Genomic DNA, 18,425 nt, shown 5'->3' with positions numbered 1-18,425 from the left:
AACATGTAGAACATATAATACAGGGAGCAGGAGACAAGAGGGGGTTAAGAGAGGGAAGCACAACAGTCAGGAACAGAGACATTAGGAGATCTGTGGAAGGGAGAGGAATGGGGGTGGGGTACATGGGGTAAACAAGATGGACGCTACAAGGACTTTCAGGAAGGAAAGTAGGGAATTTGAAGGTGGGTTAATGGGAGTAGAAAAAGAACGTGATTTTAGATTGGGGGGGAAGATAAGAGGTGGTGGTGAACATCTGTTTTGAAGACCTGGAGGGAGGAGTGGGATTGAAGAGAGTGTGGGAGTTTGTTCCAAAGGCGGGGAAAAAAAAGAGGAATAAGAGAGTGAAGGTGAGCCGTGATTCTTGATTTTGGTATTTTCACCAGAAAGGTGTGCTAGCAGACCTTGAATACCCTGCGGAAATATTGTGGGGACAGAGCACAGATAGGGAAGGGGTGCAAGGCCGGAGAGGAGTTGGTAGAAGACAGAAAGACCACCGACCTACCTGCGGTGAGAGAGTGAGGGATCTAATGACTCAGCTTAATCGCTGGAGATACCAATGGTCCTAAATGCCTCGGTTTCCACAGCGTGAAGCTGAGAAAGGTGAGAGGCAGGAGCACCAGCCCAGAGGGGAGAGCAGTACTCCATCAGGCTGCGGACGAAAGCTTTGTAAGTGGTCAGGAGCTCAGGTGGGCCGAGGAAGGACTTTGCACGACGGAGGATTCCCAGTCGGCGACTGGCTTTGGAGGCGAGCTTAGAAATGTGGATTTCCCAGGAAAGATTATGGCAGATAGTGAGACCCAGAAGCTTAAATGACGTATTAAATATATATATGTATATATATATATATATATAAATATAAATATAAATATATATATATATATATATATATATATATATATATTTATATTTATATTTATATATATATATATATATATATATATATATATATATATATATATATATATATATATATATATATATATGGAGAATGGAGATTAATAGATTTCTTTTTTCTTTACAGAATTTGTTTTATGTATTTGGTTTAGCATTGAATGCTTTCCTTTTTTAATCAAGTTTCAAGTTCTCTTGTTTGATTATATTTATTACATTTCAAGGAAGGATGTATAGTTTGTGCATGTTGTTGTTATACCATCTAATGATCTAATCTATGCCAACTTGCAGCGGTTAATATTCACATAGCCTGTCGCTGAATTAGTCTCCTGGAGAGGATGGATTGTCTTGCGAATTTTACAACAAAGTATGGGGCTTGATCGGACTGGACTACCTAAGTGTAGCACAGGAAGCATGTACTACAGGCCGAAATGCCACTTTCTTGGCGGTGAGCAACCTTGGCTCTGATTCCGAAGGAGGGTGACTTGAGAGACATGAAGAACTATCGGCCAGTGTCTTAGTCTTGTGTGGACTATAAATTATGGCAAAAATGTTGTCGAACCGTCTGGGACCGGTGTTGTCAAAACTAGTGAACCCTGACCAATCATATGCCATCCCTGGAAGAACAATACATGACAACATATTCCTGGTCAGAGACTTAATACAGTATGCGGAAAAAACTCAGACTAAAGTTGGATTCCTTTCCTTGGATCAAGAGAAATCTTTTGACCAAATGAACCACGATTACCTCTTTGAGACCCTGCTAACTTTTGGCCTGGGGAGGAGATACATCGGCATGATTCAGATGTTGTACACATCGGCAGAATGTCTAGTTAAAGTCAACGGTCACTTGCTCACCCCCTTTTTCATCCGAAAGAGGAATAAGACAAGGATGTCCCTTGTCCGGCCAACTCTATTCCCCATGCATTGAACCCTTCCTTTGCTTGATGAGGAGAAGGCTAACTGGCATTGTGGTACCAAACAACAGGGCCTCCCTCATACTTTCTGGATATGCAGATGACATCCTTGTTTTTGCCAGCAGGTATACTCAGCAGCATCATCTGCTACAATCAATTGGAGAAAAAGCTCTGAGCTTCTAATTGGACCGATACAGATCACACAGAGTTCCCAACACTTTTTCAGGAACTGGCATGGAGTTGCAATGAGCTAAAATACTTGGGGGTACATCTATCAACTTCAAGTGGGTGCTCACCAATTGATAACTGGAGGACTTTATGGGACAAAATAGAAGCAAAGTTGAGAGACTGGAGTGGGCTGTTAAAAGTCCTGTCTCTGAGAGGGAAAACACTCCTTATTAAAAAGTTTATCATTCCAAAGTTAATACTCAAGATCTCTTGCATAAGCATTCCAGAAGAGTTTCTGGTTAGGATGCAGAGGAAGCTCTTGGACTATTTTTGGAATGGCAAACACTGGGTTTCATTGGGCATTCTAAGCTTGCCCTTTATTGAAGGAGGACAGTCTTTTCCCTGCCTTCGAAGCCACGACCATGCATCCAGGCTGAAGACCATTCAACGCTACCTGTATATGAAGCCTGCACCGCAATGGTGTTCACTGGCGTCATACTTCTTCAGCAAAGTGCAAAATCTCCAGGATAAAAAAAAAATTTTGCCATCACTTCACACAACCTGTCAACAAGTGAAACACTGCCTCTTTTACCAAGAAATGCTGAACGCTTGGAATGCTGTTGACATAAAAAGAACAGACCTTTACCCAAGCAATGAGATGTTTGAAGAACCACTTTTTTTCAACCCTCCTCTACAAGGCCCTACCCTAGCTTCGTTCTCGTTAAGAAAGAAGCTCTTAACTGGCAATATATCCATGGTTGGAGACCTTCTGAATGATAGGAAGAGAGGCCTTCTTTCACCGGAAGAGCTCACAGCAAAAATGGGCCTCCGGACAATTAGAATCCCCTCAAGGATATACTACAAGAAGTTAAAAGGTCTTTGCCTCCTGATTGCTTGGTATATCTCGAGAATCCCAATGATGGTGAAGGAACTTTGCAAATATCCATCAACAACTTCGTGGACTTCAAAATTGGGCCAAGAAATCGCGAGCTCCCTCAGACACCATGTTCGCACAATATGGGTGGGCCGTCAGGCGCAGCTAAAATGTCCTTCTGTGGGCTGTCAAGGAAGAACATGTACCTGTTGGTTCTCCATTCCCTCCACTATATAGCTCTTGTAACCCGATGGGATACTCCATGGCATGAGATTCTTCCAGATCCTATTCCAAGTCGTCCATGTTGGGGTTCACTTTATCTTTACCCAACACCAAGAACAATGGCTGACTTGAGTTGGAGATTGCTGCCACGGTGCCTCAAGCTCTGGAGCCATGATGCGGCATTTCACCAACATTCCGGAGGAATTCTGTTTTTGTGGTGAAAGGGAAACAATATTTCACATGTACCATCAATGTCGCCATCTTCAGCCAATTTTCTTACTGATGAAAAACTTACTATTGCGTTTCTGGCTTCACTTCTCACCAGCGCTCTTCGTCATTGGACACCCGGTTAAAGAACGGAGCAAGTCACGAGACCTCCTTGTAAATTTCATTTTAACTTGTGCAAAAATGGCGATTTATAAAACTAGGGAGGCAAAAATAGAGAGAAATATGGAACATAGTTCTGTGGGTCTGATAGGCTTGTTGCGCTCACGCATGACCTCAGAATATAAGGCGGCAGAATATTGTAACTGTTCAAAAGTTTAACGAAATTTGGACCACAAATGGGCAATTTGTGGTATCACTCACCAAGGCACTTTGTATGTCAGTCTCCACAAGGCACTTTGTATATCACTCCACAAGGCACTTTGTAGTATCTCTCCACAAGGTTCATTGTAGTATCTCTCCACAAGGCACTTTGTAGTATCTCAACACAAGGCACTTTGTGGTATCACTCCACAAGGCACTTTGTATGTCAGTCTCCACAAGGCACTTTGTATATCACTCCACAAGGCACTTTGTATATCACTCCACAAGGCACTTTGTATATCACTCCACAAGGCACTTTGTAGTATCTCTCCATAAGGCACTTTGTGGTATCACTCTCCACAAGGCACTTTGTAGTATCACTCCACAAGGCACTTTGTGGTATCTCTACACAAGGCACTTTGTAGTATCTCTCCACAAGGCACTTTGTCGTATCACTCTCCACAAGGCACTTTGTCGTATCACTCTCCACAAGGCACTTTGTGGTATCTCTCCACAAGGCACTTTGTGGTATCTCTACACAAAGCACTTTGTGGTATCTCTACACAAGGCACTTTGTGGTATCTCTACACAAGGCACTTTGTGGTATCTCTACACAAGGCACTTTGTGGTATCTCTACACAAGGCACTTTGTGGTATCTCTACACAAGGCACTTTGTGGTATCTCTACACAAAGCACTTTGTGGTATCTCTACACAAGGCACTTTGTGGTATCTCTACACAAGGCACTTTGTAGTATCTCTACACAAGGCACTTTGTAGTATCTCTACACAAGGCACTTTGTAGTATCTCTACACAAGGCACTTTGTAGTATCTCTACACAAGGCACTTTGTGGTATCTCTACACAAGGCACTTTGTAGTATCTCTACACAAGGCACTTTGTAGTATCTCTCCACAAGGCAATTTGTAGTATCTCTCCACAAGGCACTTTGTAGTATCTTTCCACAAGGCAATTTGTAGTATCTCCACAAGGCAATTTGTAGTATCTCCACAAGGCTATTTGTAGTATCTCTCCACAAGGCACTTTGTAGTATCTCTCCACAAGGTACTTTGTAGTATCACTCTCCACAAGGCACTTTCTTGTATCACTCTCCACAAGGCACTTTGTGGTATCACTCTCCACAAGGCACTTTGTGGTATCACTCTCCACAAGGCACTTTGTGGTATCACTCTCCACAAGGCACTTTGTGGTATCACTCTCCACAAGGCACTTTGTGGTATCACTCTCCACAAGGCACTTTGTGGTATCTCTCCATAAGGCACTTTGTAGTATCTTTCCACAAGGAACTTTGTAGTATCTCTCCACAAGGCACTTTGTAGTATCTCTCCATAAGGCACTTTGGAGTATCTCTCCATAAGGCACTTTGTAGTATCTCTTCACAAGGCACTTTGTAGTATCTCTCCATAAGGCACTTTGTAGTATCACTCCACAAGGCACTTTGTAGTATCTTTCCACAAGGCAATTTGTAGTATCTCCACAAGGCAATTTGTAGTATCTCCACAAGGCTATTTGTAGTATCTCTCCACAAGGCACTTTGTAGTATCTCTCCACAAGGTACTTTGTAGTATCACTCTCCACAAGGCACTTTCTTGTATCACTCTCCACAAGGCACTTTGTGGTATCACTCTCCACAAGGCACTTTGTGGTATCACTCTCCACAAGGCACTTTGTGGTATCACTCTCCACAAGGCACTTTGTGGTATCACTCTCCACAAGGCACTTTGTGGTATCACTCTCCACAAGGCACTTTGTGGTATCTCTCCATAAGGCACTTTGTAGTATCTTTCCACAAGGAACTTTGTAGTATCTCTCCACAAGGCACTTTGTAGTATCTCTCCATAAGGCACTTTGGAGTATCTCTCCATAAGGCACTTTGTAGTATCTCTTCACAAGGCACTTTGTAGTATCTCTCCATAAGGCACTTTGTAGTATCACTCCACAAGGCACTTTGTAGTATCACTCTCCACAAGGCACTTTGTGGTATATATACAAGGCACTTTGTAGTATCTCTCCACAAGGCACTTTGTCATATCACTCTCCACAAGGCACTTTGTGGTATCTCGACACAAGGCACTTTGTAGTATCTCTCCACAAGGCACTTTGTCGTATCTTTCCACAAGGCACTTTGTAGTATCTTTCCACAAGGCACTTTGTAGTATCTCTCCACAAGGCAATTTGTAGTATCTCTCCACAAGGCACTTTGTAGTATCTCTCCACAAGGCAATTTGTAGTATCTCTCCACAAGGCAATTTGTAGTATCTCTCCACAAGGCAATTTGTAGTATCTCTCCACAAGGCAATTTGTAGTATCTTTCCACAAGGCAATTTGTAGTATCTCTCCACAAGGCACTTTGTGGTATCTCTACACAAGGCACTTTGTAGTATCTCTCCACAAGGCACTTTGTCGTATCACTCTCCACAAGGCACTTTATCGTATCACTCTCCACAAGGCACTTTGTCGTATCACTCTCCACAAGGTACTTTGTAGTATCTCTCCACAAGGCAATTTGTAGTATCTCTCCACAAGGCAATTTGTAGTATCTCTCCACAAGGTACTTTGTAGTATCTCTCCACAAGGCACTTTGTAGTATCTCTCCACAAGGAACTTTTTAGTATCACTCTCCACAAGGCACTTTGTAGTATCTCTCCATAAGGCACTTTGGAGTATCTCTCCACAAGGCACTTTGTAGTATCTCTACACAAGGCACTTTGTAGTATCACTCCATAAGGCACTTTGTAGTATCTCTCCATAAGGCACTTTGTAGTATCTCTTCACAAGGCACTTTGTAGTATCTCTCCATAAGGCACTTTGTACTATCACTCCACAAGGCACTTTGTGGTATCACTCCACAAGGCACTTTGTGGTATCTCTACACAAGGCACTTTGTAGTATCTCTCCACAAGGCACTTTGTCGTATCTCTCCACAAGGCACTTTGTCGTATGTCTCCACAAGGCACTTTGTCGTATCTCTCCACAAGGCACTTTGTGGTATCTCTACACAAGGCACTTTGTGGTATCTCTACACAAGGCACTTTGTCGTATCACTCTCCACAAGGTACTTTGTAGTATCTCTCCACAAGGTTCATTGTAGTATCTCTCCACAAGGTTCATTGTAGTATCTCTCCACAAGGTACTTTGTAGTATCTCTCCACAAGGCACTTTGTAGTATCTCTCCACAAGGTTCATTGTAGTATCTCTCCACAAGGCACTTTGTAGTATCTCTCCACAAGGTTCATTGTAGTATCTCTCCACAAGGTTCATTGTAGTATCTCTCCATAAGGCACTTTGTAGTATCTCTCCATAAGGCACTTTGTACTATCACTCCATAAGGCACTTTGTGGTATCACTCCACAAGGCACTTTGTGGTATCTCTACACAAGGCACTTTGTCGTATCTCTCCACAAGGCACTTTGTCGTATGTCTCCACAAGGCACTTTGTCGTATCTCTCCACAAGGCACTTTGTGGTATCTCTACACAAGGCACTTTGTCGTATCACTCTCCACAAGGTTCATTGTAGTATCTCTCCACAAGGTTCATTGTAGTATCTCTCCACAAGGTTCATTGTAGTATCTCTCCACAAGGTACTTTGTAGTATCTCTCCACAAGGCACTTTGTAGTATCTCTCCACAAGGTTCATTGTAGTATCTCTCCACAAGGCACTTTGTAGTATCTCTCCACAAGGTTCATTGTAGTATCTCTCCACAAGGTTCATTGTAGTATCTCTCCATAAGGCACTTTGTAGTATCTCTCCATAAGGCACTTTGTACTATCACTCCACAAGGCACTTTGTGGTATCACTCCACAAGGCACTTTGTGGTATCTCTACACAAGGCACTTTGTGGTATCTCTACACAAAGCACTTTGTGGTATCTCTACACAAGGCACTTTGTGGTATCTCTACACAAGGCACTTTGTGGTATCTCTACACAAGGCACTTTGTGGTATCTCTACACAAGGCACTTTGTGGTATCTCTACACAAGGCACTTTGTGGTATCTCTACACAAAGCACTTTGTGGTATCTCTACACAAGGCACTTTGTGGTATCTCTACACAAGGCACTTTGTGGTATCTCTACACAAGGCACTTTGTAGTATCTCTACACAAGGCACTTTGTAGTATCTCTACACAAGGCACTTTGTAGTATCTCTACACAAGGCACTTTGTAGTATCTCTACACAAGGCACTTTGTAGTATCTCTACACAAGGCACTTTGTGGTATCTCTACACAAGGCACTTTGTAGTATCTCTACACAAGGCACTTTGTAGTATCTCTCCACAAGGCAATTTGTAGTATCTCTCCACAAGGCACTGTGTCATATCACTCTCCACAAGGTACTTTGTAGTATCTTTCCACAAGGCAATTTGTAGTATCTCCACAAGGCAATTTGTAGTATCTCCACAAGGCTATTTGTAGTATCTCTCCACAAGGCACTTTGTAGTATCTCTCCACAAGGTACTTTGTAGTATCACTCTCCACAAGGCACTTTCTTGTATCACTCTCCACAAGGCACTTTGTGGTATCACTCTCCACAAGGCACTTTGTGGTATCACTCTCCACAAGGCACTTTGTGGTATCACTCTCCACAAGGCACTTTGTGGTATCACTCTCCACAAGGCACTTTGTGGTATCACTCTCCACAAGGCACTTTGTGGTATCTCTCCATAAGGCACTTTGTAGTATCTTTCCACAAGGAACTTTGTAGTATCTCTCCACAAGGCACTTTGTAGTATCTCTCCATAAGGCACTTTGGAGTATCTCTCCATAAGGCACTTTGTAGTATCTCTTCACAAGGCACTTTGTAGTATCTCTCCATAAGGCACTTTGTAGTATCACTCCACAAGGCACTTTGTAGTATCACTCTCCACAAGGCACTTTGTGGTATATCTACACAAGGCACTTTGTAGTATCTCTCCACAAGGCACTTTGTCATATCACTCTCCACAAGGCACTTTGTGGTATCTCGACACAAGGCACTTTGTAGTATCTCTCCACAAGGCACTTTGTCGTATCTTTCCACAAGGCACTTTGTAGTATCTTTCCACAAGGCACTTTGTAGTATCTCTCCACAAGGCAATTTGTAGTATCTCTCCACAAGGCACTTTGTAGTATCTCTCCACAAGGCAATTTGTAGTATCTCTCCACAAGGCAATTTGTAGTATCTCTCCACAAGGCAATTTGTAGTATCTTTCCACAAGGCAATTTGTAGTATCTCTCCACAAGGCACTTTGTGGTATCTCTACACAAGGCACTTTGTAGTATCTCTCCACAAGGCACTTTGTCGTATCACTCTCCACAAGGCACTTTATCGTATCACTCTCCACAAGGCACTTTGTCGTATCACTCTCCACAAGGTACTTTGTAGTATCTCTCCACAAGGCAATTTGTAGTATCTCTCCACAAGGCAATTTGTAGTATCTCTCCACAAGGTACTTTGTAGTATCTCTCCACAAGGCACTTTGTAGTATCTCTCCACAAGGAACTTTTTAGTATCACTCTCCACAAGGCACTTTGTAGTATCTCTCCATAAGGCACTTTGGAGTATCTCTCCATAAGGCACTTTGTAGTATCTTTCCACAAGGCACTTTGTAGTATCTCTACACAAGGCACTTTGTAGTATCACTCCATAAGGCACTTTGTAGTATCTCTCCATAAGGCACTTTGTAGTATCTCTTCACAAGGCACTTTGTAGTATCTCTCCATAAGGCACTTTGTACTATCACTCCACAAGGCACTTTGTGGTATCACTCCACAAGGCACTTTGTGGTATCTCTACACAAGGCACTTTGTAGTATCTCTCCACAAGGCACTTTGTCGTATCTCTCCACAAGGCACTTTGTCGTATGTCTCCACAAGGCACTTTGTCGTATCTCTCCACAAGGCACTTTGTGGTATCTCTACACAAGGCACTTTGTGGTATCTCTACACAAGGCACTTTGTAGTATCTCTCCACAAGGCAATTTGTAGTATCTCTCCACAAGGCACTTTGTCGTATCACTCTCCACAAGGTACTTTGTAGTATCTCTCCACAAGGTTCATTGTAGTATCTCTCCACAAGGTTCATTGTAGTATCTCTCCACAAGGTACTTTGTAGTATCTCTCCACAAGGCACTTTGTAGTATCTCTCCACAAGGTTCATTGTAGTATCTCTCCACAAGGCACTTTGTAGTATCTCTCCACAAGGTTCATTGTAGTATCTCTCCACAAGGTTCATTGTAGTATCTCTCCATAAGGCACTTTGTAGTATCTCTCCATAAGGCACTTTGTACTATCACTCCATATGGCACTTTGTGGTATCACTCCACAAGGCACTTTGTGGTATCTCTACACAAGGCACTTTGTCGTATCTCTCCACAAGGCACTTTGTCGTATGTCTCCACAAGGCACTTTGTCGTATCTCTCCACAAGGCACTTTGTGGTATCTCTACACAAGGCACTTTGTCGTATCACTCTCCACAAGGTTCATTGTAGTATCTCTCCACAAGGTTCATTGTAGTATCTCTCCACAAGGTTCATTGTAGTATCTCTCCACAAGGTACTTTGTAGTATCTCTCCACAAGGCACTTTGTAGTATCTCTCCACAAGGTTCATTGTGGTATCTCTCCACAAGGCACTTTGTAGTATCTCTCCACAAGGTTCATTGTAGTATCTCTCCACAAGGTTCATTGTAGTATCTCTCCATAAGGCACTTTGTAGTATCTCTCCATAAGGCACTTTGTACTATCACTCCACAAGGCACTTTGTGGTATCACTCCACAAGGCACTTTGTGGTATCTCTACACAAGGCACTTTGTAGTATCTCTCCACAAGGCACTTTGTCGTATCTCTCCACAAGGCACTTTGTCGTATGTCTCCACAAGGCACTTTGTAGTATCTCTCCACAAGGCACTTTGTGGTATCTCTACACAAGGGAATTTGTAGTATCTCTCCACAAGGCACTTTGTCATATCACTCTCCACAAGGCACTTTGTAGTATCTCTCCACAAGGTTCATTGTAGTATCTCTCCACAAGGTTCATTGTAGTATCTCTCCACAAGGTACTTTGTAGTATCTCTCCACAAGGTTCATTGTAGTATCTCTCCACAAGGTACTTTGTAGTATCTCTCCACAAGGTTCATTGTAGTATCTCTCCACAAGGCAATTTGTAGTATCTCTCCACAAGGCAATTTGTCGTATCACTCTCCACAAGGCACTTTGTAGTATCTCTCCACAAGGCACTTTGTCGTATCACTCTCCACAAGGCACTTTGTAGTATCTCTCCACAAGGCAATTTGTAGTATCTCTCCACAAGGCACTTTGTAGTATCTCTCCACAAGGCACTTTGTAGTATCTTTCCACAAGGCAATTTGTAGTATCTCTCCACAAGGTACTTTGTAGTATCTCTCCACAAGGCAATTTGTAGTATCTCTCCACAAGGCAATTTGTAGTATCTCTCCACAAGGCACTTTCTTGTATCACTCTCCACAAGGCACTTTGTGGTATCACTCTCCACAAGGCACTTTGTGGTATCACTCTCCACAAGGCACGCTGTGGTATCACTCTCCACAAGGCACTTTGTGGTATCTCTCCACAAGGCACTTTGTATGTCAGTCTCCACAAGGCACTTTGTGGTATCTCTGCACAAGGCACTTTGTAGTATCACTCCACAAGGGACTTTGTAGTATCTTTCCACAAGGCAATTTGTAGTATCTCTCCACAAGGCACTTTGTGGTATCACTCCACAAGGGACTTTGTATGTCAGTCTCCACAAGGCACTTTGTATATCTCTCCACAAGGCACTTTGTATATCACTCCACAAGGCACTTTGTGGTGTCTCTCCATAAGGCACTTTGTAGTATCTTTCCACAAGGCACTTTGTAGTATCTCTCCACAAGGCACTTTGTAGTATCACTCTCCACAAGGCACTTTGTAGTATCTCTCCATAAGGCACTTTGGAGTATCTCTCCATAAGGCACTTTGGAGTATCTCTCCATAAGGCACTTTGTAGTATCTTTCCACAAGGCACTTTGTAGTATCTCTTCACAAGGCACTTTGTAGTATCACTCCATAAGGCACTTTGTAGTATCTCTCCATAAGGCACTTTGTAGTATCTCTTCACAAGGCACTTTGTAGTATCTCTCCATAAGGCACTTTGTAGTATCACTCCACAAGGCACTTTGTCGTATCACTCTCCACAAGGCACTTTGTGGTATATCTACACAAGGCACTTTGTAGTATCTCTCCACAAGGCACTTTGTCATATCACTCTCCACAAGGCACTTTGTGGTATCTCTCCACAAGGCACTTTGTGGTATCTCGACACAAGGCACTTTGTAGTATCTCTCCACAAGGCACTTTGTAGTATCTCTCCACAAGGCACTTTGTAGTATCTCTCCACAAGGCAATTTGTAGTATCTCTCCACAAGGCACTTTGTAGTATCTCTCCACAAGGCACTTTGTAGTATCTCTCCACAAGGCAATTTGTAGTATCTCTCCACAAGGCAATTTGTAGTATCTCTCCACAAGGTACTTTGTAGTATCTCTCCACAAGGCAATTTGTAGTATCTCTCCACAAGGCAATTTGTAGTATCTCTCCACAAGGCAATTTGTAGTATCTCTCCACAAGGTACTTTGTAGTATCTCTCCACAAGGCACTTTGTAGTATCTCTCCACAAGGAACTTTTTAGTATCACTCTCCACAAGGCACTTTGTAGTATCTCTCCATAAGGCACTTTGGAGTATCTCTCCATAAGGCACTTTGGAGTATCTCTCCATAAGGCACTTTGTAGTATCTTTCCACAAGGCACTTTGTAGTATCTCTACACAAGGCACTTTGTAGTATCTCTACACAAGGCACTTTGTAGTATCACTCCATAAGGCACTTTGTAGTATCTCTCCATAAGGCACTTTGTAGTATCTCTTCACAAGGCACTTTGTAGTATCTCTCCATAAGGCACTTTGTACTATCACTCCACAAGGCACTTTGTGGTATCACTCCACAAGGCACTTTGTGGTATCTCTACACAAGGCACTTTGTAGTATCTCTCCACAAGGCACTTTGTCGTATCTCTCCACAAGGCACTTTGTCGTATGTCTCCACAAGGCACTTTGTGGTATCTCTACACAAGGCACTTTGTGGTATCTCTACACAAGGCACTTTGTAGTATCTCTCCACAAGGCAATTTGTAGTATCTCTCCACAAGGCACTTTGTCGTATCACTCTCCACAAGGTACTTTGTAGTATCTCTCCACAAGGTTCATTGTAGTATCTCTCCACAAGGTACTTTGTAGTATCTCTCCACAAGGCACTTTGTAGTATCTCTCCACAAGGTTCATTGTAGTATCTCTCCACAAGGCACTTTGTAGTATCTCTCCACAAGGTTCATTGTAGTATCTCTCCACAAGGTACTTTGTAGTATCTCTCCACAAGGCACTTTGTAGTATCTCTCCACAAGGTTCATTGTAGTATCTCTCCACAAGGCACTTTGTAGTATCTCTCCACAAGGTTCATTGTAGTATCTCTCCACAAGGTTCATTGTAGTATCTCTCCACAAGGCACTTTGTAGTATCTCTCCATAAGGCACTTTGTACTATCACTCCACAAGGCACTTTGTGGTATCACTCCACAAGGCACTTTGTGGTATCTCTACACAAGGCACTTTGTAGTATCTCTCCACAAGGCACTTTGTCGTATCTCTCCACAAGGCACTTTGTCGTATGTCTCCACAAGGCACTTTGTCGTATCTCTCCACAAGGCACTTTGTGGTATCTCTACACAAGGCACTTTGTGGTATCTCTACACAAGGCACTTTGTAGTATCTCTCCACAAGGCACTTTGTAGTATCTCTCCACAAGGCACTTTGTCATATCACTCTCCACAAGGCACTTTGTAGTATCTCTCCACAAGGTTCATTGTAGTATCTCTCCACAAGGTTCATTGTAGTATCTCTCCACAAGGTACTTTGTAGTATCTCTCCACAAGGTTCATTGTAGTATCTCTCCACAAGGCACTTTGTAGTATCTCTCCACAAGGTTCATTGTAGTATCTCTCCACAAGGCACTTTGTAGTATCTCTCCACAAGGTTCATTGTAGTATCTCTCCACAAGGTTCATTGTAGTATCTCTCCACAAGGTTCATTGTAGTATCTCTCCACAAGGTTCATTGTAGTATCTCTCCACAAGGTTCATTGTAGTATCTCTCCACAAGGTTCATTGTAGTATCTCTCCACAAGGTTCATTGTAGTATCTCTCCACAAGGTTCTTTGTAGTATCTCTCCACAAGGTACTTTGTAGTATCTCTCCACAAGGTTCATTGTAGTATCTCTCCACAAGGTTCTTTATAGTATCTCTCCACAAAGTACTTTGTAGTATCTCTCCACAAGGTTCATTGTAGTATCTCTCCACAAGGTACTTTGTAGTATCTCACCACAAGGTTCTTTATAGTATCTCTCCACAAGGTACTTTGTAGTATCTCTCCACAAGGTTCTTTGTAGTATCTCTCCACAAGGTACTTTGTTGTATCTCTCCACAAGGTTCTTTGTAGTATCTCTCCACAATGTTCTTTGTAGTATCTCTCCACAAGGTACTTTGTAGTATCTCTCCACAAGGTACTTTGTAGTATCTCTCCACAAGGTTCTTTATAGTATCTCTCCACAAGGTACTTTGTAGTATCTCTCCACAAGGTTCTTTGTAGTATCTCTCCACAAGGTACTTTGTAGTATCTCTCCACAAGGTACTTTGTAGTATCTCTCCACAAGGTACTTTGTAGTATCTCTCCACAAGGTACTTTGTAGTATCTCTCCACAAGGTTCTTTATAGTATCTCTCCACAAGGTACTTTGTAGTATCTCTCCACAAGGTTCTTTGTAGTATCTCTCCACAATGTTCTTTGTAGTATCTCTCCACAAGGTTCTTTATAGTATCTCTCCACAAGGTTCTTTGTAGTATCTCTCCACAATGTTCTTTGTAGTATCTCTCCACAAGGTTCTTTGTTATTATTTGTATAAATGTGTTATTTTGGTAATTTTTTTTCTTCCCGTCTCTGTCTCTGTCTCTGTCTCTGTCTCTGTCTCTGTCTCTGTCTCTGTCTCTGTCTCTGTCTCTGTCTCTGTCTCTGTCTCTGTCTCTGTCTCTGTCTCTGTCTCTGTCTCTCTTGGTGCTTTCTCTTAAAATGCTCCACCTTACCTACTGCAGTCCTGACCGTGTACTCGCAGGGGTAGGGCCTACTACTACTAGTACTACTACGACCACTACTACTCTTACTACTACTACTTCGAGTTGCCTCGTATTTTCGCTGCTCCTCGAGTTGTTTCGACTATTTATCATTATAGTCATACTAATGCGGTTCTATTAGTTTTTGTTTTGTTTATCTGAACCGAGTTGGTTCATTTGTTTATTTTATTTTCCTGTTTTGATTGTTTAATTCGACCTTTTGTGTTGAGGCCTAGCTGCACGGCCCGTGTTGGGCTAGTTTGCCACGCCCGACCTGTGGCGTTGTCGATAAAATATCTTTGTGATTTCCCTTCGTTTTTTTCTTCATGTCCCTTTACCGTGCCAGATATCACAAGATTGTGAATGAGCTGAGTATTGTTTGCTTCAAACGAGTTTCTTTACAAACCGCGTATTTCAACGTTTCATTTGCTTTCTTAAAATCGTGTTCTTTGTTGTTGTTATTATTTTTTTTAAAATGTCAACGTTTGTTTTCCTTCTCGTGGGACAACTTCGCTAAATATAGCATAACAATTGTGCATTTTGTGAGGAAAGCACCAAATTTGGCACACTAGTAGCCTATCATATTGTTGTGGTTACCAAATTCGCAAACCACCATTCAGGTCCCTTAGGTTGAGGTATCTCGGTAAGTGCATGTGTAGTTAGGCCCAAACCCGTTGTCTAGTGGGAATACATGTCATTTATGCGAGCTGCGACTCTTCAGGATAGCCGTTTTTCTTTTACTATCTTTATTTTGGACCAACCGCCATGATCACAACCACAACATCAACCACCGACCACAACCACCGCTTCACCACAACCGCCACGACCTTCACGTCACACCTCGCAACCGTAGCATCGCCACCGTTCTTGCCCCGCTGTGGGTACCGGTGTTGGACTCGTGCAGGGCGCACGTTGAACAGCGTGTACAAAATCACGGATTTTGTGCTTCAAAAACGGATCAAAAACGACACACGCCCACTTTTTGCCGTCCAATCGGTGAGCGAGGGGCGATTTGGCCCCGCCTCCAGAACGATCGATATATGCAAATTTGTGGATCAAAAAGCCTTCACGCCCACTTTTTCTCGGGCCAATGGGGAGCGAGGTGAAAGGTCGAAGGGAGGGGGTCAAAGGCGAAGCTACGGGGGGATAAAAAGGACGGTGTTCGTCAGTCAAGAGAACGAGAAGGAGTCGGAACGGAGGGGCCGAGAGTGGAAGTCTGGAGCCCGAAGCCTGCAGTAGCTGGAGAAGCTGAAGAGAGTCGAACGAGAAGGAGTCGGAGGGAGAAAGAGTCAGAGGGTGTGGAAGTCTGGAGCCCGAAGCCTGCAGTGGCTGGAGAAGCTGAAGAGAGTCGCGAAGGGGAGAGTCGATCGGAGAGTCCGGCGAGGAGAGCCCAGGGAAGAGTCCAGGGTGGAGAGTCCAGAGGCGGCCGCGGCGAAGGCAGACGAGGGGGTGCTCGCGTCGGTGCCAGGAGCTGCACGCCCGAGGGAGGCCGGCAGCGCGACCTGGCCGAGGTGGAGACGCACACCAGGGATAATAAAGATCCTCTATACCCCGAGCATCAGCAACCCCCTCCTGTTTCCCCCCCGCGCTGAGATAGTGCGACAAAGGGGGCCCCTTTTCCCACCCCCTGCCTGACACTGTCCGCGAGGCCCGCGAAGAGAGGCGCCATCGCCGCTCCGCGTCTCATCACCAGACGGGTAGGCGCGACCCGGTCTCGGCCTCAGGCCCGCCTCATTCTTGAGGTATTTCTTTTCCTTGGTTTTGGGTATGTGTTGTCGGCGCCGTCTGTGAAGTAGAATTGTATAAGTGTTGCCGTGTGCTCGGTAGTCGGTATTAGCTCTGCACTGTGTTTTCACTTTTATATTTGCTTTTTGTGTAAATGGAATTGTTTTCTTTTTTTGTGTGTGCTTTTGGTGGAATTGTATTTGTGTGCTTCCCGTGTGCCGAGAATAAATGTGCTTTATTGTTGAACTGTTCTCCCGCTTCGCTTCGTCTTTTCCCCCATTGAACCCTCATCTTGCTTCACGTAAAGGGTTGGTAGTGGGCTGAATACGCCCGATAATTAATCGAACCGTCGAGGTCGACGATAACACCGCTCGGTTATTCTGATAGTACGGAACGGGTCGCTTAAGTGGCCCGTGTCCGAAGTCGACCTGCGGCGAGGTGCGATCGCCCGGTCTACCCTCCGCGTGGGTACTTAGGTAGGTCGAATTTGGCGAGCAACCCTATCCCACGCGGGGGCTGATTGGCTCGATCGCGGTGAGACCGAAAGGTCCACCCGTGACTGGTTCCCGGCGTTAGTCCGAGAGGGTCACGACTGGATTGTCCGTCCGGTGGGCGACGTGCCGCGATTCGAGTTACGTGGCCGTTCGCACGCCGGCGGGCGCGAAAACCGCAACAATATTATGAACAGATTTGGATATTGGGCCATCTCAAAATTTTTGATGGCAGTGGAAAATGGCTGCCACAGCCATCAGCGGCTCAATTTGAGATGGCCCAATATCCAAATCTGTTCATAATATGATAGGCTACTAGTGTGCCAAATTTGGTGCTTTCCTCACAAAATGCACAATTGTTATGCTAAGTTGCCCCACTATTCAGGTTAATTCCACTGCCCTTTATTTCGTGAATAGTTTTGTTTGTAAAATATATATCGAGGTACTATAAACATGCCTATGAATCGTGAATGGGCTGGAGTTACTGCGAGCCGTTCTGGCCAAGCAAGTGTGAGCGGCTCCACACATCCATTTAACGCGTTGACCTGGAAACATGGAGTGAGATGTGAGATGGGACGAGCTATCCAAATGGAAGCAAATGTAAAGGCAACGGCTAATGTTGTTGGCCCATCGACAATAGTTGCTGCCTCGAAAATGTATGGAAGGACCGTGTTCTTCCACAAATCCGAAGCTGAAGCAAATAAGGCGATACAGAAAGGGATTGTTGTCGGAGGATTATTTGTACAAGTTGAACCGCTCTCGAGTCTTGGTACACAGATTACCTTGTCCAACATACCTCCTTTCATGGCCGATAATGTAGTTTTGCCTTTCCTGGAGCGATTGGGAGTGCTAAGATCACCTATCAGGCCTGTGTCTCAAGGTTATCGTGAGCCTGCCCAACGTCATATCCTGTCTTTCAAAAAACAGGTCTCAATGGAGTTGAGAAATGACACGGAATGTGAGGGATCCTTTGTTATTCCTTTTGAAGGGAAGAGTTACAAGATATTTTATATGACTAATGAGCCTTGTTGTTTTGTATGTAAGGCAAAGGAGCAGACTCACATGAGAGCAGATTGCCCTACTATCTTAAAAGAAGTATCTACTCCTCGGTCCCTTGACAAGCCTAAGGAAAAGACAAGTGTCAATCCAGAAGCTTCTGTGTTGTCTTCTCATCCTGACCCTTCTTCTGCTGAAGATCAATGGCAGACAGTGAGGGCAGGGAAGGGGAAGAGAGCACAGAAGAGAAAATCAGAACCAGAAGACAAAGGGACTGCTGATCAAACTGACATTGAAGACACAGCCAACAAGGACTTGAAGCGATCTGCAAGGTCAAGTGTTTTGGAGGAGACAGAAATTGTGACCCAATTGGTGCAAATGGAAGATGAGGAAGATGCTGTTCC

At 43.8% G+C, this 18,425-nt stretch overlaps 1 protein-coding gene across 1 annotated transcript in view; it reads right to left on the bottom strand.

Annotated features, from left to right (window-relative positions):
- The window catches only part of LOC147024264 (transmembrane protease serine 6-like), a 34,248-nt gene extending 18,503 nt beyond the window's left edge, over positions 1-15,745 (bottom strand). The window contains exon 1 of the mRNA XM_085884037.1: positions 15,650-15,745. Coding sequence (XP_085740163.1) covers positions 15,650-15,665 — 16 coding nt within the window. The 5' untranslated portion in view covers positions 15,666-15,745. The remainder of the gene's footprint in view (positions 1-15,649) is intronic.
- Between the last annotated feature and the right edge of the window lie 2,680 nt (positions 15,746-18,425).

Source organism: Eptatretus burgeri, chromosome 6 (genome assembly GCF_056783735.1).
Source record: "Eptatretus burgeri isolate ZD-2024b chromosome 6, Ebu_testis_v1, whole genome shotgun sequence".
NCBI lineage: Eukaryota > Metazoa > Chordata > Myxini > Myxiniformes > Myxinidae > Eptatretus > Eptatretus burgeri.
The sequence above is the reverse complement of the archived record's forward strand: the minus strand, read 5'-3'. Positions and strand labels throughout refer to the sequence as shown.